The sequence below is a fragment of the Podarcis vaucheri genome (genome assembly GCF_965113315.1).
Source record: "Podarcis vaucheri genome assembly, chromosome: 5".
Classification (NCBI taxonomy): domain Eukaryota; kingdom Metazoa; phylum Chordata; class Lepidosauria; order Squamata; family Lacertidae; genus Podarcis; species Podarcis vaucheri.
The window spans coordinates 67,352,067-67,376,208 of record NC_138763.1 but is presented as its reverse complement, the minus strand read 5'-3'; the positions used below and the strand labels follow the sequence as shown (position 1 = coordinate 67,376,208).

At 46.3% G+C, this 24,142-nt stretch overlaps 1 protein-coding gene and 1 long non-coding RNA gene across 3 annotated transcripts; one reads left to right on the top strand and one right to left on the bottom strand.

The window, feature by feature from the left end:
* Positions 1-2,814: 2,814 nt before the first annotated feature.
* Positions 2,815-23,632, top strand: FAS (Fas cell surface death receptor). 2 transcript variants are annotated; one of them, XM_082222211.1, is made up of 9 exons: positions 2,815-2,969; positions 5,014-5,188; positions 5,885-6,025; positions 7,024-7,135; positions 8,523-8,587; positions 9,103-9,189; positions 10,159-10,214; positions 18,560-18,596; positions 22,518-23,632. In XM_082222211.1, the coding sequence occupies exons 1-9, from the start codon at positions 2,910-2,912 to the stop codon at positions 22,799-22,801; spliced, it is 1,017 nt and encodes a 338-aa protein (XP_082078337.1). In that variant the 5' UTR covers positions 2,815-2,909; the 3' UTR covers positions 22,802-23,632. The 2 variants fall into 2 exon arrangements, with proteins under 2 accessions (XP_082078337.1, XP_082078338.1); XM_082222212.1 differs by lacking the exon at positions 9,103-9,189.
* On the bottom strand, positions 20,531-21,374 carry LOC309532218. The gene is made up of 2 exons (XR_014219663.1): positions 21,242-21,374; positions 20,531-20,766 (listed from the first exon to the last, which is right to left on the bottom strand). It is a non-coding gene; the product is annotated as an uncharacterized lncRNA (long non-coding RNA).
* Positions 23,633-24,142: the final 510 nt, after the last annotated feature.

Below are 24,142 nucleotides of genomic sequence, written 5' to 3'. Positions count from 1 at the left end.
TCATTTAAAAAAATACCTCTTTACCCTGCTTTTGACACTTGAGCTGTATATCTTCAAGATCCACCTTATTTCTGTGATTGTAATTTTTTTTAAAAAAAACTGTTTTGAACTATTGTGCTTTAATTCTTGTAATCTGCACTGGAGTTTAAGGATGAAGGGTGGGGAAATTAATGATGATGATGTTTCATATAAGTAAATAAACAACATATAAAACATTACATTTCTGATAGAAAATTACCTCAGAACTGACAACGGTGTAGTACAAAGCTCACACTAGGGAAAACCAGGAGGGGATTCTTTCTGTAAAGCTGAAAATTCATGGGAGCCTTGTGGCTAAAATAAAGACTCTGAGATGGAAAGGCATTTACATTTAAGGCTAACGTTGCAGTGATTGGCTGTGAGCACACTAAGGCATCAAGCCAAATTGTTGTTGTTTTTCCAGTCTAAGGGAATGCTTGGGCTATTTGAGGGGAAATGCTGGTTCTACTGTGAACAATGCAATGACAATTTTCAACATATGGTTTTATGGCTAAAACAAGATACATAATAATATGTGAAACACATATTCCATTTAGTTTCTCTCCAGCTGCTGCAGTGTCATTGTGAGCAGGAGTCTTTCGACCTAATCACCTACTACTTACCCCCCCAAAGGAACCATTTAAGGGCAAAATGATTTTGTGGTTTCTCAGCTGTGCTGGCTGCTTGGGTACTCAAACTGAGTGGCTTCAGATTACAGGAAGAGATTGGAGCTGTGTAGCTGAAGCCCAACTTACCTTAGAGACTTTGGGTGGTGTCTAGGGCTGAGCAATGTCTGGTTTTCAGTGTTGTGATATATCACCAGCTAAACATTGCAATACAGTGGTACCTCGGGTTAAGTACTTAATTCGTTCCAGAGGTCTGTTCTTAACCTGAAACTGTTCTTAACCTGAAGCACCACTTTAGCTAATGGGGCCTCCTGCTGCTGCCGCGCCACCGGAGCACAATTTCTGTTCTCATCCTGAAGCAAAGTTCGTAACCCAAGGTAATATTTCTGGGTTAGCAGAGTCTGTAACCTGAAGCGTATGTAACTTGAAGCGTATGTAACCTGAGGTACCACTGTATACCAATATATCACAATATCTGAAATAAGGATGGAACTATGTAGAGGTGAACTGGGTAATGTTCTGGCAACTGCTACTACCTAGGGCAGGCACTCCTAAACTCGGCCCTCCAGATGTTTTTGGACTACAATTCCCATCATCCCTGACCACTGGTCCTGTTAGCTAGGGATGATGGGAGTTGTAGTCCCAAAACATCTGGAGGGCCAAGTTTGGGGATGCCTGACTTAGGGGGCTAAAACCGATACATTTTTACTTAGCTTTAACATATTGTTACAACTGTTATTTTATAGCACAGAGCAACTGGGGTGGCAGAAATCATGAGAGAAGCGATGACCAACTTCACAGTTTCTCCCACATCACAATTTTTTTCACATAGCACATGCAAACATTGTTAGCAAGAAACAATAAACCCGAAGAGAGATATAACACTAACCAAACAAAAAGGCTGCTTTGTCAGATGATCTAGTCGTATAGATCACAACACTCAACAAGAGTTTTATTAAGGCTAAGGGGTTAACACTGAAGCACTTTTGTGCATGTCTAGTCTCCCAAACGAACTTAGTCAGCCCTCACTCTGACTGATGGACAGAATCATACTGTCACACGCCATCCTTATCTCCAAGTGGTGAGAGATTCCAAGGGTTTCAGCCAGTTAACCAGGGTTCAATTCCCTTGTAATGAAGGTCAAGCGGAGACTGTGGTGTCTTTAGGACATATGGTTTTATTGACATATTGTTGCACTCGAAAAATCCACAGCAAGAGTAAACGACAGCAAAATCTGTGCAGCTTGATAATATATTGTTGCATGCCACTCCAGTCTCTGAGAGATTCTATGGTTTCTGTGCTCTTTCCCAGGGTTCGTGTTTCCTTTTGGGAATTACGTACAGTGAAGACTGCAGTGTTTTTATATAATATGGTTTATTTACACATGTATACAACCTGAGCCTGTGATGGAGGGTGCACAGCATTAACACCCCAAAATGTTCTCAGTTCTTGTTTCTCCCATAGCCACAACCTTGGATTCAAACAGTCACTAAACTTCCTCTCAAATGTTGCTTTCTAGCTTGTTACTTCTAAGTCACATCACTACAAACTCAACTTTCTGGATTTATCTGTTGAGGGAGGGCCCCCCACCCATTTGACGTCTTTCACCAAGCCCCTTAAGCCCCCTTAATGGCTCATCACCTTGGTTCTCACCTCATCAGAAGGCTGGCCTGGCTATTACAATAATTGGAAGCCACCCCAAACACGCATAGGATCACAGGTTTGGAAGGGTATAAGGAATCAGCCAGACTGACCACTCCCCCAAACTCATAACAATATTTTGCATTCTGAACCAGAGAGAACCTTTGTGGGGGAAAGATGCTCAGCGTGCACTGCATCTCAAGCTGTACAAATTCTTATTCCTAAACAGGAAACCTTTGAGGGCCTTTGTACGCATTTGCAAGCTGGAGACACTATTTTGTTCAGCTTGCGCACAGTGCAACCGCACACCCAGAATAAAGGAGCTTTCAAAAAGCCTTGTTCTTTCTACCATAATGGTCACTTGTTTGACAGTTGAGGTGTCAGGACACCTAGTGGCAAAGACGCAAGTAACTGCAAATGCTGTAAAGATTCCTTTGGCTCACTGACATGACATGACAAAGTCCGTTTGACTTGAGCTGTTCACAGAAGGGTGTTTCCTTATCTTGAAATAGCACGAGCTCTCCAAAGCAGAGTGTGTCACCGGCCCTTCAAGCCGTGTTTACATTGCTGACTATAAGGGGGAGGGAGTTTCTCAGAAGTGCTCTCCTTTCATTTTCTTTTTACATGCGCCGGCGAAACAACATGGCCAAGAAACTTGTTCTCTGCCTCTTAACCCTGTGTCTGGTAAGTATTACTTTTTCCCCACATATCACCTCCCTGTAATCATTGAAATACCTGTTACTAGCCACAACATTCTTATTCAGAAGCATTCTGTCAGTCTGTTGTTTTGAGAGTTTTTGCCAACAGTTCTGAAGGAAGGCTGCATGAGAAACGGTAGTCAGAGAGAGGCAGGGTTTGAAACGGTATCCCAAATGATTGGTTTGGTTTAGTGTTTTGAACAGTGTGGTTAGCTGACCCAGAAACAGTTTGTTTTTCTCTTGTGTAGCGGAAAAGAAGGTACTTTGAGAAGCTTGCACCTCAATAAAGATTATTAAAGCCTTTTTTAAAAAACCACAAATTAAAAGCATTAATTCATAAACTATTGGATGCAGCCTGTACAGTAAATTCCTTTTCTTATCTGGCTATGCAACTATCACCAGCACATGATGGTGGTTTTTTCCTTCCCTCAAACGACTAGGTTAGGTAAGTTAAAATCTTTGGATACTTAGTTTATTATAATGCAATGCTGAGTTGTGTCAATAGGAAGTTGGTCATTGTTGTCAACTGGTTGGGACTTCAGCTTTCTTCCTGAATGTATTATTCACAAATATATTTCAGAGAAGCAACAAATCTCTCGCTCTTAGCATGATGCACTTCAATATCTATGGTTGACTGAGTTATTTTACTTTACAAATTAATCAAAGGGAAGTCCCAAGAAAAACTTGAAGGAAAGAGGGAGATGATACGTGGTAACTGTCAAGTCTGGGCATATGCCGTTGAGCTCAAGTCAGTAAGAAAGTACCTATGAGTCATTAAGTGTTATTGTATTCATGTAATAGAATAATATAACAGAATTTTCCATCCTGTGGACCACCACCTCATGCTAGATATGGTATTTTTATGTGCTCTGTTCTGTAGAAAAAGTCCCTGTCTTTTTTCCCATTTTTCTTTTAAACTAGTGCATTAGGGACAAGATTCTAGATCTTCCTGTCATGCTAACTTTCTAGACACATGGACACATTTCACTTGAGGAACCGTTTAAAGATGCAAATTTCTCATCTTTAGCAATTTGAAGGAGGGTAGTCTCAGCTGGACTCTATCGTGTGAATTTGCCCTGAACATGATGAAGATTAGAAATTCTGTTGTTTCACTCACCTTAGTACAATGCAGCATATTATTATCAGTTTCTTATTATTGTAGTAAGCATTATGTAGTAGTTTTGCTACAGATAAGCTCAAGAGATAACAGAAACAGGAAATCTTGTTTTGGGGGAGGTATGGAAGCATGCCAGGTGCACTAGATTTCTAACACTGTATCTGGCAGAATTTAAACTGCAGTGGCACAGAAGCTGTACTGATTGTGACAAGGACAGGCCAGAACGGAAATTCCTGCCTTCTTAACTGCGTAATCAGGGATGATTGTAAAAGGTGCAGGATTCCTTTGCTTCCTTCACTACTCTGCTCAGGAGGGGAGAACTCCCTTGGTCATTGGTCATGTTGCCTGGGGCTGATGGGAGATAGATTTTTAATGAAATGGCAACATTAGCTTGCAAAGCAAGGACACTCAATATGATACCAGACAGGTTACTATGCTATAAAATAACATTTAAGACACAGCATGCCCTTAAAAACACCAAAGGAGCCACAGCTGAGAGTACTCTGGTTTCCAGACGGGGAAGGGCCTACAACATCCCAGCAGCTGCTTCTTCTATTTTTCCTCACATAAAGGAAAACTTAAGCTATGTCCTTGGGGTGCTTACATCTTCCTTGGGGTCACACCAGTAGCCAAGAATGATTCTCAAAATTACCCACAAGGAAGCCTCCCCCCACAAACTCAGAACTTCAAGTCCCTTCTGTGCACCCTTCTGTCAGAGTATATCTGCTTTGTTCTTTATTTTCATATGAATAAAACTTGACAAGGAGCAATTTGGTTGTCTTTATTGCCTATCAGAATCTAAAGAGAACTATTGTCTTTTCGGAAAATGCCATAATGCATTGAAATGCAATATTTATATAGTCTCTCTCTCTCTCTCTCTCTCTCTCTCTCTCTCTCTCTCTCTCTCATATAGGCATTTGATTTTATTACTCCTGGACCATTGCATGAGAATGTGTCTATGTCTATGGCGCCCAGAGCACATAAGAAACCTGGGCCAGTGAAAAGTATTTTTAAGCGGAATGTTATCGGGTGTCGGAATGATACACAATATCTGTTTCAAGATCTTTGCTGTGATACTTGTAAGCCTGGTAGGTATGATTGTAAGATAACTGAGAAGCATTTCCATTTTCAATAGTGGAGAGCTGAAACACGGGTGCATTTTAGGAACATGCTCACCACTCAGCCTCTCCAGGCAGCTTTATACTTTGTTTTTGCATGAACCTGATTGCAAGGCAGTAAATGTTAGAGGGAAATGAATTAGGTTCTCATTGCCAAGGCAACCAGACTGATGCTCCCTCTCTCTCTCATCCAGTTAGAGCAGAATACAGATGGGGAAACACATTGAAGCCCTGTGCAGGCATTCTAGTCCCCCATGAGGGAGTGGCTAGGGAAACCCAGCCAGATGGGTGGGGTATAAATAATAAAACTATTATTACTATTATTATTATTATTATTATTATTATTATTATTATTACAGCTGAGATAAGTGTACTAACTCTGGCCTCTGTTGCCATCACCATCACATTTCATGTGTCATTCTCATAAGGTTATCTAAAAGGAAAGCGCTTGAATATTACTCTGTCAAGCTCCACTCAAGTCACATTATTAAATAGTTTGGAAATGGATACCTGTTTAACCTAATCACTATCTGGTTAGCATTGTTCCTGCAATGATTTGGCACTTAGGTGGTGCTGAACAAGAAAAAGTGACTCAGGAAATCTGAGACATTCAAGTGAATCACACCATCTTAATGTTTAAACTGCTTTTTTGTTTTTTTTAAATAGGTTCCTTTGCTAAACGGAAAGGTTGCACAAAGGACAATCCTACAACTTTTTGTGGAAAATGCATAGATGGGGAAGAGTATATGGATAAGTACAATTATCACCCTGAATGTCTGCGATGTGGTCACTGTGACACTCTCCATGGTATGTTCGCAATCTAGAACTATTGGTTGTTATGCATATTGCATTAGAGAGAAATGTTTTAAGTGCATGTCTTTGCAGAAAGCCTAGCATGTGCATGATCCACCTACAACACAGAGAAAAGCCTTCTTGTCTCCCTACACATGTTCCTCCGTATATGCATCAGATTGCATGCTGGGTAGGGTGGCGGCGGCAGCCATTGCACACACTGGCCTCTAGGGGATGGGAACCAAATAACAGAAGAGGACTCTTATTTATTAAAACAGCTAAACATTATGTGTTGCTGTGGTGAAGACATGTAGACACATGGAACAAAATAGAACACAATGGGTGCAATATAGAAGTTATATCCTGATTTTCATCAACTGAAGACTCTTAAATATATGATTAAGCCTTTGGCTTTTCATTGAACTTCAAGAACACTTAGAATCACAGAGCTGAAGGGGCCTTGCCAATCATCTGTTTCTTTGCTGGGAATACAGGGCTACAGCAGCCCCTAACAGATGGCTGTCCAGCCTCTGCTTGAAGACCACCAGTACTTGGTTGTGTTGTTGACTTGCCCTTACCATTATGAAGTGTCTCCTAATGTTGTCCAGAAAATCATTGGGCTGTAGGCCAGCATGCAGTTATTCCCTGCTATTTCCATGGAGTAACAGAAGCACACATACACATGAAAGATGGGAGGGTAGTAGCAAGTCTGATAAAGTCCACTAGTGTGAAAGAAATTTAGCACACCTTGGTGGCATAACACAATAGGTAATGCAGTGTAAACAGAACATTAGAAACTGGGGAAGAAGTACTAGCATTATAACCAGGAAACCTAACACAACAATCCCAATGAACATTTTTTTTGTGACAGTCCTTCAGGAATCAGCTTTGTTTCTCTTCAGATTCAGTCCAGTTCATCTAAGTCTTCAAAACCTGCCCACTATAAAAAGAACCAGTTCATTCATATATATATATATATATATAATTTAATAAAATGTTTCTATTTATTTTAGGTTTTGAAGTTGAAAAGAATTGTACCATCCACCAGAACGTAAAATGTAGATGTAGGTCTGGCTACTTCTGCAATTCTTCTGAACCATGCCGCCACTGTGATCCATGCGATGAGTAAGTCTCCTGCACAGTTACTGACTAAAGGGCAATTTGAATGAAAAACAGGGACCGGAGACAGGATCTAAAGCATTTTTGAATTGTAGATCTTGCATTTGAACCTCTGAACCTGCTCCCAATATATGTGGTCTCGGAAATATACAGTATCCACCCCATAGTTCTAAACATCTATTGCTTTGTTGAGATAGGGTTGACTAGGGATGCACGAATCCTTTAAATTGAACACAGTTTTGTATGCGATATTCCCTGCAGTGCACATTTTGTACAGTTTACAACACTCTGCTCCTTAAATATGCATTTTTGCATGATTTTCTAGGCACTGCTCTTGAAACACACCCTTTGCACATCATATTTCCCCCTGCAAAATAGTTGTTTTTATGTATTTCCCCCATAAAATCTGCATTTTTTGTATGCACTTTCCCATAAAAAGATACAGATCCCCGAATTTGAGCAATGCAAACCATCAACCTCTAGGGAGCCACAGATTTTGCACCCCTGCTCTGTATTCATAGGAATGCAACCCTCGATGGTCTGATTTGAAACTTTGTCCAAATCACAGGCTACTCATTATGGACTACCACAAAATAAGTAAATCCAGAAGGAAGAGAATGCACAATAATTTCCAAACACTAGGTGGCATCTTTGCTCTTCTTCTATGTGTTTCCAACCATTCTCTGGGTGTGTTTTGGAGTGGAGCATAATCTGAAGCTTGGCCAATGGTGAGGGACAATGTACAACCATAACCACACTTTCCAGCTTCTCCGTAGTGGACTCTAAGTTTCACCTAAACAGGGACCTGAACCTAGCCTAGAAAGCTACTGAGGAGTGCAGGTGCTTATGCTTCAAAGTTGTTTTCTGGAGCAGAATGGAGTAAGGGTGTGCATCATTAGCAATAAATATTGGGTACTCCAAGCATGGTATATAAATACCAAGAGCCCACTCTTTTGCTTTTGCATAGTTCAAGGATGGGAAATAAGTGGCTTTCCAGATGTTGGACTTCAACTCCCATCGTTCCTGGCTATTCTCTATGCTGACAGGGGCTGATGGGAGTTGGAGTCCCGACAGCAGCTGGAGAGCTACTGATTCCATATCCTTGGCCTAGCCTGTGGAACAGTGCCTTCTATTTGTTTCACATAAAGTTCTAGCTTCCAGTTCTGGCCATTGATATCAGAGACTCTGAGCTGGAAATCAAAAGATCTGCAGCTTCTGGGAGGTCCAGCTTGACAATGTCATTGGAGGATACATTCCTCCAAAAGGAACTTCAAAATTCCTATATCATAATAAGAAACTCAAAAAGCAATAACTTGAGGAAATTGACTATTTTGCTCTGTTCCCTTGACAGATGACCTAATCTTTCCATTGTTTTCAAATAATTTATTCACAGGTGTAAAGGTGGTAAAATTCTAGAAAAATGCACCCAAACCAATAACACCAGATGTCACAGAACAGGTAACTGTTGGGATCTTTGACTTAGCTCTGAAATATACCTTAAACAAGGGAATTATTACAAAAGAAGGGTTGGCTTTCGGTCTGCTGTTTCAGATGCATGACAACTTCAGTTTTCAGTCAGCCAAACTTTGGCCATCCTATCACTGGTCACTGGTTGGAGTGGGGTTGAGACCTCTCCTACATACAGCGCTCACTACTCTGCCTTGGGGTGGGTGGGAAGTGAAAGTCGGCATCAATTGCTCAAAAACTCAACAGCCACAGAGTGAAACAAACAGTTGTGTGAATGGGCTGTCAGTTGTTTTCAACCTGACTATATTTAAGGGGATGTTTGCATTTTGTACTGAGTGTGGTGGGGCTGGATTTCATTTGTTCATTCTACCCATAAAATGGCTTTGTGTCAAAGCTGAGCCTCATGAAGCAGAGACCTGCCATGTGAGCCATATAAGTCTAAAATGCTTATTGGTGAAAAGTATCTGCATATTCTGTATGAAACTTTGCAATGTTCTACTTAACAGAGATTGTACAAGATAAAACAGCTTCAATTGTTGCACCTGTTGTAGTCATCATAGTCGTCGTGGCGGCGATTCTCATAATGTGGTATGGTACGTTGATGCACCTTTAACTACCTTATTTATGTTCTAAAATATTCCACAACCTGCAATGCATGCTTGAGGGTTGTACTTAAGGCTTATGTAGCATAGACATGGGTCTTTTCATGCCCAGCCACATTTAAGAAAAGTTTGAGAGATTGTCTCAAGGTTCATGTGAACGTACTTCTAGAGAACTATGGTAGCAAGCCTAACCCCTCTTACCTGGGAGTAAGCACCATTAAATTCTACATGATTTAGTTCTGAGCTGGTATTCCATCAATCTGTTTTTTTGTCCCCAGCTTGAATCCAAGGGTGGATGGGGCTAGCAGGAAGTGTAGTCTATGTACTTCAGGAAATGGGCTTCTAAACTCCACCCAACAACTTGTTTAATCGAGGTTTTAAAACCCTGATTAAGCATACAGTCAGGAGGGGGTGCGAGAAGGAGGTGCTGTGTCACCTCACCTCCCACCCTGTCCCCACATGACTACAGACCTCTGCAGCAATCAGGATCCAACCACCCACTCATCTGGTGAGCAGAGGGTTCAGTACTGCTCAATTTGGCTGCACGGACCTGTTCACCTGATGGAAGCAGGCTACTGGGAACAGCGCAGTGCAGGGCTGTTTGAAAGCCCTTTTGCAGACAGCCTCATGCTATTGTTTCCAGGGGTTGCCTATCTCACCTTCTTTCCCCCTGTAATCCATCACTCCCACTACCTTTTGACCATCTCAGATCACTGCAGGTGGGCCAACCCAACTCGAGACAATCTGGCACTGTCTCATCGCAATCCAGCCCAAACCTTGATCCACCCAAATAAGCCCGATACAATTTGGGATATGGACTTTGGTCAAATCTGGTTCACAGCCCTAATGGGTGCTTCTAGCCAGTGATGTGGAATTCTATGTCCCTTCCTGTTGCTACTCCTGTTGTTTTATGAATGTAGTAAAACAAACAAACCATAGTTATTTTCTGTGTGGCTGCAGTGCGTAAAAAGAAGAAAACCGCAGAGTACAATGTCAAAGAGGAACCAAACGGAATGGTGAGTATCCTTTCTTACTTTGAATACTGTGCATGGCATTTACAATAAAATGGTATATAAATTTTATGAAATAAATATATAAACATAACCCAAGGAATATTGTAAGAAAGAAAACAGGGGGCAATGTTTTTCCTTAGATGAAAAATAGTTTTGCTTATCTTTGGGACACCTATTATGTGCAGGCAATGATGAAATAGCCAAACTGGCCTAGACCAAAATCAGATCCCTGGTTATACAGTAAATTCAAAGCATATTACAGCTGGCCACATAGCAAAGTCCTTTGATCTAGATATGTGTATGTCTTTTTCACATTCTTATTTTAATTGAGTTTTATAGTTAGTTGCAAAAAATAAAATAAAATGTACATTGAGTTGCGTATTGAAAACAAAAAAATAATGAACTGAACTGTGTCTTACTATGTTTTAATTTATTGGAAGCCACACATAGTGGGTGGGGTAACCCAGTCAGATAGGTGGCATTTAAATAAATTATTATTATTATTATTATTATTATTATTATTATTATTATTATCCCTCACCCCCCCCACTTTTACCCAACCTGAAGGCATAGTTCAGATCTAAATAATGATAGTAAAGTTCATACAAGCACTGAAATGAAGAGAGTCTGACATCAATATAAAGGAAGATATTAACATAACCATATGTCAGAGCTGCTACCAGGTCCCAGCTCACATAGGACCACGCCACACAGCGTCCACTTTAAAAGAGTCTTTATTGAGTTACAGGTTTCATTTCCGAACTGCAGCGTGCAGCTCTACACCTTCTGCCCTAGGTCGGCGAAGACCCATCTGAGTCCCCGCCTCTTGCACACCAGCTTAATACCCTAGCCTTGCTCCACCTCCTTCGCCTCTCCCTACGTCTCTGGGTCCTTCTGCCCCCCTGGGACTCCTCCCTTCTACTCTCCTCTGACGCTGACCCCCCTGATCCTTCCGCTTCCTTTCGGCGGGCTTTGGGACCTGGCTCACTCTCCGGGCTGCTTACTGCTCCAGCTTCCGCTGCATTTGAACTTGGCGCGCGCGCCCAACTCTCTACTTTCCTCTTGACCGTTGCCTCGCTCTCTGAGGAGGGCGTGACCACCCCTGACTCGTGCCCTCCCTCCTGCTGACGGCCTCCGGAACCCGATGCCTGGCTGCCTTCCTCCCTGCTGCTCTCAGTCTTGAGCGTGGGTCCCGACTTCCAGCTGCTGCTCTCTGAATCTCCTCTGTTCCCTTCCTCCTGGGGTGTCCCCCCGGATCCCCCCCTTGCTCTGCTCACTGGGGCTCCCTTTTGGGAGTCCTCTGACTCACTGCTTAGGCTTGGAGATCTCGGGTCGTCATCATCACTCATTCTCCCTTCGGCTTCCTCCCCCTCGCTCTCTGTTTCCACCCTTCTCTGCGTCTCTGCTTCTGAACCCCTGACATCCATCCCCCCCTCGAAGCCCCCCCTTCCCCCCTCCCCGCTGTCAGGTGTGGGTGCTGGGTGCTCCATCATCATGGGAGGGAATGCTGGATACAGGTCGCTCCCCGTGGGTGGCCGCCAACTGAAGACCTCCGAGTCTTCCCCCTCGCGGTCGTCGACGTTGACTTGTTGCTCTTCCATCTCTGTACCGCCTTGCTCGAACCCGAGGTCCTCCCCGAACACGTCCATGTCAGTCTCTGCGTCGGTCGCTCGACCTGGCATCTCCAGCCACTTCCTGCGCCATTGCTCCTCTGGTCGATCTTCCCACCAATACGAGTTGCCTGATGCCGAACCTGCCGGTGAACCTTCTGGGGAACGGGTGCTCCGTGCGGGTTCCCCTTCTGAGTCGAATCCATGGAACGTGCTGGAAGAAAGTGTGGGTGTGAACAACCAGTCGTCGAAGAAGCTCGCTGGCATGGGTTTGTGTGGGAAGAGGGCATGAAACTCGTCCTTGAGCAGGGGTTCCTCCAAAGCGTAGTCTGGTACCCAGCTATTGGCGCTGGCCCGGGTGCCCTCTCTGGCTAAGAGGTATTCGACTCCCCCTTCCCCCCATCTGGAGTCCAAAATCTCCGTGACCTCGTTGATGTGGTCCTGGTGCTTCACCCCCCGCGTCTCCGTCCGTTCCCGGAGCGGACTTGGCGCCGTCCCTGGCTCCTGGAACCTGTGAGGTGCCTTGTAGGGAGTGAGCACCGACCTGTGGAACACCGGATGCATTCTGGAACCCTCCGGCAGCGCCAGTCGGAAGGCTACCGGGTTGATCTGCGCTTCGACTTGGTACGGACCGATCTGCTTGTGCCCCAACTTCTTCTTGGCAAGTGACCTGGTCGGCACTGCGTGGGCTGCCAACCAGACCCAGTCTCCCACTTGGATCACTTCGCCAACCCGCCTGTGCTTGTCAGCTTGCACCTTGTAGGCGTGCTTAGCTAGCTCCAGCTGCCGTCTGAGTTGATCGTGGACCGCCTGCAGCTCTGACGCGAACGCGTCCGCCGTCTGTGGTTCTCCTTCCCCCACTCTCTCCAGTCCCGGGAAGGTTCTGGGATGCCTCCCATTGTTGGCAAAGAACGGCGTCACTCCTGTGGACACGTGCTTCGTGTTGTTGTAAGCGAACTCGGCTAGCGGCAGGTAATCCACCCACGTCGCAGGCTGTTGATTAGCATAGCATCTCAGGTACTGCTGCATGATGGCATTGACCCTCTCTGCTTGCCCGTTGGTCTGCGGGTGTCTTGCTGATGCCAGATTGACCTTGACATTTAGAAAACCCATCAGCTTCTGCCAGAAAGACGAGATGAACTGGCGTCCGCGGTCGGACAGGATAGACCGTGGCAGGCCATGCACTTTGAACACGTGATCTATGAACAGTTTGGCGGTTTGTTCCGCCGTGGCCACCTTCGCACACGGAATGAAATGTGCCATCTTGGTGAACAAGTCCACCACCACCAGCACAGCTGTCTTGCCTCTCGAGCTGGGTAAATCCGTCACAAAGTCCAGGGCCACCCTCTCCCACGGTTCAAACGGCGTTTGCAGCGGTTCTAACAGTCCCGCCGGTGGTCTGTGTACCGGCTTGGCCCTCTGGCAGGTGTCGCACCTCGCGACGTAGTCCGCGACCTCCCCTCTCAGCCTGGGCCACCAGAAGTCTCTCGCGACTAATTCCATCGTTTTCTCTGTGCCAAAGTGACCGGCCGTGGGTGCGTCGTGCAACTGTTGCAGTACCTTGGCGCGAAGGTCGTCTCCTGGTACATAGACAGCTCCTTTGCGTAGGAGCAAGCCGTCCCGCACCTGGAACTCGTCCGTGGTAGCCGTGCCTCTGAGCAGTTCCGCCATCTTGTCTTGCGCGAATGAGTCGTCCCGCAATGCACGTCGCACCGCATCCAGGTCTACTGTAGCTGAGGCACACGCCCACGCCGTCGGTGCGAAGATGTGCATGGCCGCCGCTGGCGTCACCTCTTCTAGGTATTGCGGTTTTCGGGACAGTGCATCCGCCATGATGTTGGTGTCTCCTGGGACGTACTCTATTCGGAAATTGAAGTCAGCAAAGAACTCCGCCCAACGTATCTGCCTCTGGTTCAGGAACTGAGCCGTGCGCCAGTGCTCCAGATTCTTGTGGTCCGTGCAGACCTGCACCGTGTGCTTGGCGCCGATTAGGAAGTGCCTCCACGCCTTGAAAGCTGCATGAATGGCCAGCAACTCCCTGTCCCAGATGGTGTAGTTCTGCTCCGACTTGCTGAGCTTTCTGGAGTAGAACGCTCCCGGCCGCCACACCCCCTGCGGGTCTCGCTGCAGCAGGACAGCTCCCACGGCTCTGTCTGACGCGTCTGTCTCTACCCTCAACGGTTTACTGGGGTCGATATGCAGCAGTTGCTTCTCCGATGCGAAGAGATGCTTGAGCGCTTGAAAGGACTGTTCCGCCTGCTCCGTCCAGATGAATTTCTTTTTTTTGGAGCTGAGCGTGTCCGTAATTGCTGCCGTCTGCATCGCGAACCCCTTGATAAACTTGCGATAGAAGTTGGCGAAGCCGACAAACCGCTGGACCTCCTTCCGGTTGCGCGGGCTCTTCCAATCCAATACCGCACGAACCTTGGTGCTGTCCATGGCTATCCCCTTGTCCGACAACTTGTATCCCAGGAAATCCACCTCCGTCGTGTCGAACTGGCACTTCTCCAGCTTGGCGTACAGTCTATGTTGTTGCAACCTGCTGAGCACCTCCCTCACGTCTCGGTCGTGAGCTTGCTGCGAGTCAGAGAAAATCAGGATGTCATCCAGGAAGCAGACGCATGTCTTGTAGAGGAGTCCCTCCAACACGTGATGCATAAAAGCTTGAAAACAGTGAGAGCCATTTTGTAATCCAAAGGGCATAACTCTGTATTCGTAGGTGCCCAGCGGTGTGAACATGGCCGTCTTCCACTCATCGCCCTCCCGCATGCGGATGAGATTGTACGCCCCTCGCAGGTCCAACTTGGTGAACACGCGTCCCTTGCGCACCGTCGCGAGGAGGTCGTCAATCCTGGGCATGGGGTAATCAGACGGTTTGGTCATCTGGTTCAAAAGGCGGTAGTCCACAACGAGTCTTTTTTGGGGCGTGTCTTTCTTTTTCACGAAGAAAACGGGACTGCCCCCCACTGCCTTGGACTCTCTGATGAAGCCACGCTCCAGATTATGCTCGATGAACTGTTTGAGTTCCTGCATTTCATCTTCAGACATGGAGTATAGCCGCCCCTTCGGCAGCGTCGCCCCCGGTAGGAGGTCAATCTTGCAGTCATATGGCCGGTGAGGGGGTAGCTTGTCCGCCTCCTTCTCGCAGAAGACCTCCAAAAAGCTCGCGTATTTGTGGGGGACCGCTTGCAACGTTCCCAACTGCAGTTGTGATTCCTCCTCCTCTCCCTCCCGACGGGGCAGGATGCAGTGTTCTGCGCAATAAGAGGAGCCGAAGATCAGTTGTCTCTGGTACCAAGCCAGTGTCGGACTGTGCCTGTCCAGCCAACTCATGCCCAACACAATGGGCGTGTCCGACAGTTGGGTGACATTAAAACTGATGACTTCCCTGTGGTTGCCAAGGCGCATCACCATCGGTGGCGTCTGCTTCACCACCTGCCCCCCTAGCAACTCTCTGCCATCCACTGTGACGACTTGCAGGGGCAGAGTGGCAGGCAATAGCTGTATAGCGTGCTGCTCCACAAAGCTCTGCGCTATAAAGTCTGCGTTGCTTCCAGAATCCACAGAAAGCGGCACTTCGATAGTGACGCCGTCGGGTAGCTGGAGAGACGCTGTGAGCTGCACTACTGGTTTGGGTGGGAGGGGATCCGTGGGTTGCAATATCGCTGGGGACTGCTTCACAGATGCGTCTGGCTGGGCCCCAGTGCCTCCGTCTCCAGCCAGACATCGTCGTTTCCCTGCTGTGGTTCTCCTTGCTGCGTTGCTGCAGTCACCATTGCTGAGGCTGCAGTGTGCTTGTGGAGCCTCCGGGGACACTCCTTCGCCAAATGGCCTGGATCCTCGCAGATGTAACACTTCCTGTTCCCTCTAGGAGGCTTCGCTTTCACTGCTGCCGGTGCTAGGGCTCTGGCTGCTGACTGAGCCCTTGCACCTCCAACCTCCATCGGTTCCCCTCCCCCTCCTGGCGGAGGTGTGGATTGCGCACGCGCTGCTTCCCTCGGAACGAAAGAGAAACTTCTCGCTGCTTCGCGCCCTCCACGTCCTTCATCTCTGCACCATGGACGTTCTTCCAGCCTCACCCCCACAGTCAGCGCCCTTTGGACCACCTCCTGCGTGCTTCGGGGCCTCTCCCCCCTTGCAATTTCATCCTTAACCGCAGAACTTAGACCCTCCCAGAAGAGGTCTCTGACAGGGGGCGAATCCCGATCCCATTCTAAAGCACTGACCAGCGCAAAAAATCGGGCGTGATACTGCCGGACGCTCGCCCTCCCTTGTTTTAGTCCATGAATCTCCCGTCTGGCAAGATCCACATCAATAGTAGACAAAAAACACGCATCCATCGCTTTGATAAAGGCATCTGCATTCTGAAGCGCCGGATCTTTATCCCTCCACAAATTGCGCAGCCAGGCTTTGGCATCCCCATGCAAATGGGACAATATGAACCCCACCTTCTCTTCCTCATCTCTAAAGTCTTTTGCCAGCAGTTGCAGTGCGCACATTACGTCTGCTCTAAAATTAGGGTACTGTTGCAAAGTCCCATCGAAGTGAGCCACAAGCCCTCCTGCTCTCCGTGCCAATCCCACGCCCTCCGGTCTGGGTCCCGGTTGCCTTTGCTTAACAAGCATTTCAAACCTGGCGTGTAGGTCTCTGTAGGCGGCTGTAGTCTCCTCCTCCCGTTTCTTGGAAGCCAATACCTCTGAGGACAACTGGGTCACTGCCTCTTGCAGCGCGGAGATCCTCTGTTCTTCCGTCATCTTGCTAACCTTTGTGAGCTTGCTTACAGACACCCCTCTTCCTCCCCTAGCGGCTTCTGCTCCCGCTGCGAGGTTTCAGGTTTCTGAAGCTTTGAAGAGATGGGTCTTACTGTCAGAGCTGCTACCAGGTCCCAGCTCACATAGGACCACGCCACACAGCGTCCACTTTAAAAGAGTCTTTATTGAGTTACAGGTTTCATTTCCGAACTGCAGCGTGCAGCTCTACACCTTCTGCCCTAGGTCGGCGAAGACCCATCTGAGTCCCCGCCTCTTGCACACCAGCTTAATACCCTAGCCTTGCTCCACCTCCTTCGCCTCTCCCTACGTCTCTGGGTCCTTCTGCCCCCCTGGGACTCCTCCCTTCTACTCTCCTCTGACGCTGACCCCCCTGATCCTTCCGCTTCCTTTCGGCGGGCTTTGGGACCTGGCTCACTCTCCGGGCTGCTTACTGCTCCAGCTTCCGCTGCATTTGAACTTGGCGCGCGCGCCCAACTCTCTACTTTCCTCTTGACCGTTGCCTCGCTCTCTGAGGAGGGCGTGACCACCCCTGACTCGTGCCCTCCCTCCTGCTGACGGCCTCCGGAACCCGATGCCTGGCTGCCTTCCTCCCTGCTGCTCTCAGTCTTGAGCGTGGGTCCCGACTTCCAGCTGCTGCTCTCTGAATCTCCTCTGTTCCCTTCCTCCTGGGGTGTCCCCCCGGATCCCCCCCTTGCTCTGCTCACTGGGGCTCCCTTTTGGGAGTCCTCTGACTCACTGCTTAGGCTTGGAGATCTCGGGTCGTCATCATCACTCATTCTCCCTTCGGCTTCCTCCCCCTCGCTCTCTGTTTCCACCCTTCTCTGCGTCTCTGCTTCTGAACCCCTGACACCATATATTACATAATGCGGCAGGTACAGTTTGTCCTGTAATAATCCTTGTTCTTGGGCTCGATAAGCATGCATGCCTTTTTGCAAACCTCATCACAAACTGACTATTAATCTAATTAGAAGATGGAACAATCAGATAGACCTCTGTGCATCATTTGGCCATAGATGTATTTAATTGCTTCCTTAGATCACATTGAAGTCAATGGTATTTAAATGCCATGAGTAACCTTGTGTTAGTTAGATGAGGGCTTGCCAATGTGGTGTTCCCCAGGTGTTCCTGGACTACAATTCCCATCATCCCTGACCATTTTGTCGTGTTTGTTGGGGCTGAAAGGAGGGTACTACATTGGCTATTCCTGTGTTAGATGATGTATCAATAAGACACAAGGTGCCTGGTCTTGTGTCCCTGCTACAAGGGGCCTTGCACCTGGCCTAGGTGGTGGGGCCCAGTCTCATGCTGAACAGCTAAAAGAAGCTCCTGGGAGGCCACTGGGACATTGCTGGAACAATTCTTGGGTTGGGACAAATGGCTAAAATGTTCTAAAATGTTTTAAACAGTTTTAATTTTGGTTCCTCTGTTTCGTTTTTGTCAGGTTGGTGTTGGTTAAATGTCTAGTTCCCCCCGACCCAAATTAATGGGGGGGGGATTCTTTCCAGTAGCACTGTTTATTGTTGTTGTAGTTAGTGGTTTCTATTGATTTATTGGTTTGTTGCTTGTATAGGATATATTTTTTTTGACAGTGTTTGAAAAAAGAAAAAATTCTGACCTCCTTTTTACTCTTTTGCCTAGCGTTCAGACCTTAGTTGGCACAAAGAGTCCTTAAGAAAGAGTACTTTGCAGAATGCTGTTTTTATTCTTAAAAAGTCTCCTCCAACCACGACCGACAGCTTTACACACATCAAACACAACCAGCTTTCTACCATCCAACCAACCCAACACCACACTAACATTGACCACTCTATATATACAAGTACAATTTGGTGAAAGGTTGCATAAGTCATTGTAGGCCGCTGACACATGCTGACTTAGTTCTTTTAGCATTAAAGAAACAGCGGCCAATTTTTAGCCGTAACAGTTTTTAATGTTCAATGTTTTATTTTTTTATATATGTTGTAAGCTGCCCTTAGAGGAAATGGAGCCTCTCCGTTATTCAGGTATGGAAATATATATATGATGATTTCATTATTTTTTTTTAAAATATTATTATTATTATTATTATTATTATTATTATTATTATTATTATTTATTGAATTTATATACTGCCCTATACCCGGAGGTCTCAGAGTGGTTCACAGAATAAAATCAAAATATAAAAGCACAAAATACATAATCAAAATAAAAACAACCCAATAACCCCCCCAAAAAAACCCCCCACCACATTTTAAAAGGGCATAGGCATGTTGGCCTGTATACAGGGGTGGAGGAAGGGGGTGCTGTGGGGGCAGGATGCCCCGGGTGTCACCACTGAGGGGGGGGGTGACAAAACGCCGGGTGGCACTCACCGCGGGGCCTGCAGCATGCCCGAGCCAAGCGTCTCTCCAGGGAGTGACACAGCAGCTTGGGCATCCGCTGGCTCCGTCTGCCCCAAACGGTCCGCCCGCTGCCTTCCTCCCGGCTGTAGGGCGACTATGTGGGAGGAGGCAGGCAGATTCCGGAGGCCTCATGGAGTGTTCTGGCCTGGCTCGTCCTGTCTTGTGGGTGGCTGGCCCCGCCCCTGGGTGCAGGGCACACGCAGCCCTAGGCGCCCGATCGACTTGCTCCGCCACTGCCTGTATAGCACAGATTTGGCCATGGTATCATCATTACAGCACAGACTTTTGCAGTATGCTCTACTTTTAGCAGAGTCTGGAAACTTCAGCTGGTTCCTAATGTGGCAGCTAAATTATAAACTGGAGCTGCCTTCTTAGGAGCATGTTAGGAACTGCACTGGTTTCCAATTGTTTCTGGACCTAATTCAAAGTGCTGTGGCGATCTTTAAAGCTCTTTATCATTTGGGACAAGTTTATCTGAAGGACCCCTTACAGGCAAACCTGCAATAAGGCCTCCTATGTGTTTCATCTACATTGTCAGGAATAGGTAGAGGACCTTATTGGTAGTCATCATTTATGGAACTCCAGAGAGAAGAGGAAAGCAGGGGCTCTCTAATGGTCTTCCACTATATGGATAAGACCATTCTTTTTAGAATTGGACAGTTCAGTGGTTGTCAGGGACTGGACTGAGGAGGAATGCTGGAGTCCGCCTCCCCCTCCTTCTGAACCTTCCAGAGAAGAGGAAGACAGTATTGATTTACAACAGTGGTTTGCAGAAGGTCACGGCTCAGAGATAGAAGAGGGACAAAGATGAGAAATAATGGGGGGGGGAGGAGCAGAGCCAGAGCAGCTGGCTGACACGTTCTCATTAGAAAGCATTCCAGACCCACCTTCTCCCAGAACCCAGCGAGCAGTGAAAGTGGGAGAGCAGAAAGCTAAGAGGCAAATGGCCTTAAGCAGCCACCATAAAGGGGGTGGTGCTGTTGACGATTAAGAAGGGAAGGGGGGAGGAGATTATTTGGAGCAATGCCATTACCCCAAGAGACAACATTTCTAAGCTTCTCTCTGTGAACAATGAATAAAAGACATTGGTAAGAACTTATTATCTATTACTGGCAGTCTGGCGTGAGGGGGAGAGATCGGATTCGCTGAAGCCTGATGGGTGGAGTGCAATAGGGCCAGCAATGGACCCTGTCTGGACTCTGTTGCCATCACATGATAGGAAGTGGCCCAATCTGGGAACTGGGGTAGCCAACGACATTTTTCCAACCGATCAGCACAAGTGCCAGGGCTGTTGATGCGCCACTGGCTTCCCTTCTCTATGAAGCCCACTCACTGTCAGCCAGGATTTAGTATTACATATTTAGATATGGATTCTAGTGAGACAGGTTTACATGTCTTGCTTTTTTTTGGTCACTTGATTGCTTTCTTTTTCATTTGTAAAGCTGTCTAGGGAGCTTCTATGAAATTTTCTATAGCACCCTTGTCAGCTTTTCTCTCATCTCACTTTGATTAAATTAATAATAAAAGTCATGTAAAATTTTAATAAGTGAGCTAGATGTCGCATGGTAGACATATGTAACCATCTCCCCCCTTTCTTTCTTTCTTTCTTTCGGGGGGGGGGGGATGAATAGCATTGCTGAATCAACCCAGGTTTTAGAAAGGTAGTTGTTTGCTTTGAAAGCACACACTTCCGCAAGAGGAAAAAAATGTATCGCCTTGGAGAAAGCATTCTTGTTATAGGGACACTTTTAAGCAAGTGTAACTCACTATACGACATGGGTGGCACTGTTGTCTTAACTGTTACCATAAAGCACCAATGCTGCAGCAAGCAAAGGCTCCAGCAGCTCAGTCAGCTGCTTGTGGCTGGAAAGCCAGACAGGATGTTTGTGACTGTTGCCATGGAAACAAAGGGGCAGTCCATTCTGAACTGAGCACCGGATGTTAGCTCAGTGTGTGTGTTATATGACCCGTACTGGAAGTACAAGGGTGGAGTTTCTTCTTGCTGTTGTCGAGTGCAGACATGTTTCTCTGTACTGATATGAGAGACAGAAATAAAAGATGTAAATAGTTTTCTGTCTGCTTCTTTCCCCTCCCTGGGGGACACCAAAGGGGAGAGAGGAAGAACGGTGTGTTCCTCTCACACATCTGAGAAGAATCGCCGAGACCTCGCCTGCTTATCAGCAGAGTGGAGACGCGGGGAGGTCGACAGGAATATCTGCCGGTGCCTACGCTGTGGCACATTCCTCTGACCCAGGCAGAATTCCAACATTAACCACAGAGCCTAGGGCTTGCCGCTGAGAAGGTTCGAATCCCTGCGATGGGATGAGCTCCCGTTGCTCGGTCCCTGCTCCTGCTAACCTAGCAGTTCAAAAGTGCAAGTAGATAAATAGGTACCGCTCTGGCAGGAAGGTAAACAGCATTTCCGTGCGCTGCTCTGGTTCGCCAGAAGCAGCTTAGTTAGTCATGCTGGCCACATGACTGTACGCCGGCTCCCTCGGCCAGTAAAGCGAGATGAGCACCGCAACTCCAGAGTCGTCCATGACTGGACCTAACAGTCAGGGGTCCCTTTACCTTTAACTCACTACCAAGCTGTGTAAAAATGGAGGTGGAGCAGTCACATGAGAAGACAGTACCTCCTTGGAATGACATATTTATGGCTTTACATAGGCGTCATATATATAAATGACAGTAAAATTGAGGAAAATATTAAACAGGCAACTCTCAATTTATGCGGGGGTTACATTCTGGGGATAGCATGTAAAGCCAAAATCAAGTATAGTCAAAACACATTAGGTTCAATGGCAGGTGGGATTGACAAAGTCTTTTCCCCCAGAACCTGCCCCCTTTCTCCCTACTTTTTTTTTTAAAAAAGCAAACAAACAAACACAATTTTTTGGGTAAACACTTAAAGATGAACGAGTGCAAGTTAAATGTGCATAAGCTGCGAGTTACCTGTTTATGCAGATAATATGTTGTTGTGGGTTTAGGGGGTCAGTCTGGGTGTTACCCGAGTACCTTCTAATTCTTGGGTCCCCACACACAGTGAAGGCCAAAATCTGTTGCTGAACTCATTGGACAAGGTTCTTTGCAAGACAATGAGCTTCTCTGGCCAATTAAATGTCCTCAACAGCAACCCAAAAGAATGAGCTAGGTTGCAAGAACAAAAAATGTTGTGGTGCCCTCCTGACTAATGCACGAGCCTTTTTCCCACCCCCCTCACCTAGCTGCTATGTAGGAGAGAGATAGGGGGACAGTTGGGTGTGAGCTAAGCTAGAAGCAGGCTGGGAGCTGGAACATGCTTGCTCTGTGCTGGATCCAAATCTGTGATGAATGAAGAAGGAAGACCTTTGGGGTCAATAATGCTGTGAGCCCCTCCATATTATGACGAGGCTGTATATATGCATAAATAAAACCATATATCCTAAAGACACCTGACCTTCATTCCAAGGAAGCCAACCCTGGGAAGCACCTGGAACCCCTCAATTCTCTCTCTGTTTGGAGATTTGGATGGTGTGTAACATTTCCCCCATTTTTCCTTTCTAGATATTGATCTGCTCCCTCACATTCCTGTTATTGCAGAGGAGATGCGGCACTCAGACGTCATGACTTTTGTTCGGAGACTGAATGTGACGTCCAATCGCATAGATGTGATCATGAAGGATAATCCAAATGATGGTGCTGAGCAGAAAATAAAGCTGTTGGAATGTTGGTACCAAGAACATGGGATGAAAGATGCTTATAAGACTTTGATCACCACACTGAGAGACCTTCGCTTTCGTGCCACTGCTGATAAGATTGAACAAAAAATAAATGGTGCAAGAAAATAGCAATCAGGCTCCTTCCTGATCACTGGTTTATATACATTCAGTTGATCTTCTGCTCACCTCATGCTTTTGTTGGTGTCATCAAATAGTGGATTGGCTACAAAGTGTATGACTTTTGTTCTCTTAATCCAGTGTCTCTCAATGAGCGGTGTATGAGGATCTAAAGGGAAGGAGGATATGAGTGCTTCCATGATATTTAAATTCTTTAGAAGTTCTAATGAAATAAAGGAGCCTCGTTTGAAGAGGAGCATGAGATTTGTTTGAAGAGGAGCATGAGAGGAGCATGCAGAGAAAAGGAAGCATGGATTAAAAAAAGATTGAGTTAATTCTTCATTGAATGGGATCACACTAATTCAGGAAAACAAAACAAATAATCATGAAATCTTTCTTCTTTCGCTGGCGGAAAAAGAAAATCGATTTGTCAATCCAAAATTCAAAATTCGGGAATATTCAGCACAGCTCTCTTTCTAAAGTGCTGAAACAATACTGCTTGCAGACCAGCACTGTTTATGTGTTTGTTTATCACTGCAAGACAGTGGGTTTTTTCAGTGGTGGCACCCTGGCTGTGTAATGCCCTGCCCAGAGTGGCTTGGCTGGTTGGTGCCTGCCTGGGAGTGAATTTAGTGCTAGTCAAAAACCTTAATATTATTTTCTAGGCCTTTTAATCTGTTTTAACTTTAAGCTACCTTTGCTTTCTGTTACTTCTTTGTTTTTATTGTTATTGAATTTCACATGGTTTTATTTCTCCTTGTAAGTCACTCAAGAATGCTGTTGCAGCCTATAAAAACGGTTCAGCCTGTAAATATGTAAATAAACAGTTTATTTAAAAAGGTATCACTATTCTCCAGTATTCTCTCCTCATGAAAAGATGGATCCTATATAAATTACCTGTGAAATTTCTTACCATTCAAAGAATATTATGATTTGTCCCAGCACCTTTATCTGAAACCCGCCTACAAATTTCTATATAGCCATTCTGAACATCTTCCAAAGGCCAATTAGGCCTGGCAACAGAGATGTTTGAATGCAACTCACCCATTTTTACATATTTGCAAATAACAGCTGGGTGTGTGTGGTCCCTATTAGGACATGATGCAAGAACACTGTCGCTTTACTGCTGCACCATTTTCCAAAATGGAAATTGCAACCCCCCCAAGTATATTTTGCCCCATTAAGAGGAGAGCAAGCGAGAGATCTACATATATACATTTTTTCCCCTAACAGTGGAAATAGTATGTTTTACCCTAGTGTATGTGGGACGCGGGTGGCGCTGTGGGTTAAACCACAGAGCCTAGGACTTGCTGATCAGAAGGTCGGCGGTTCGAATCCCCATGACGTGGTGAG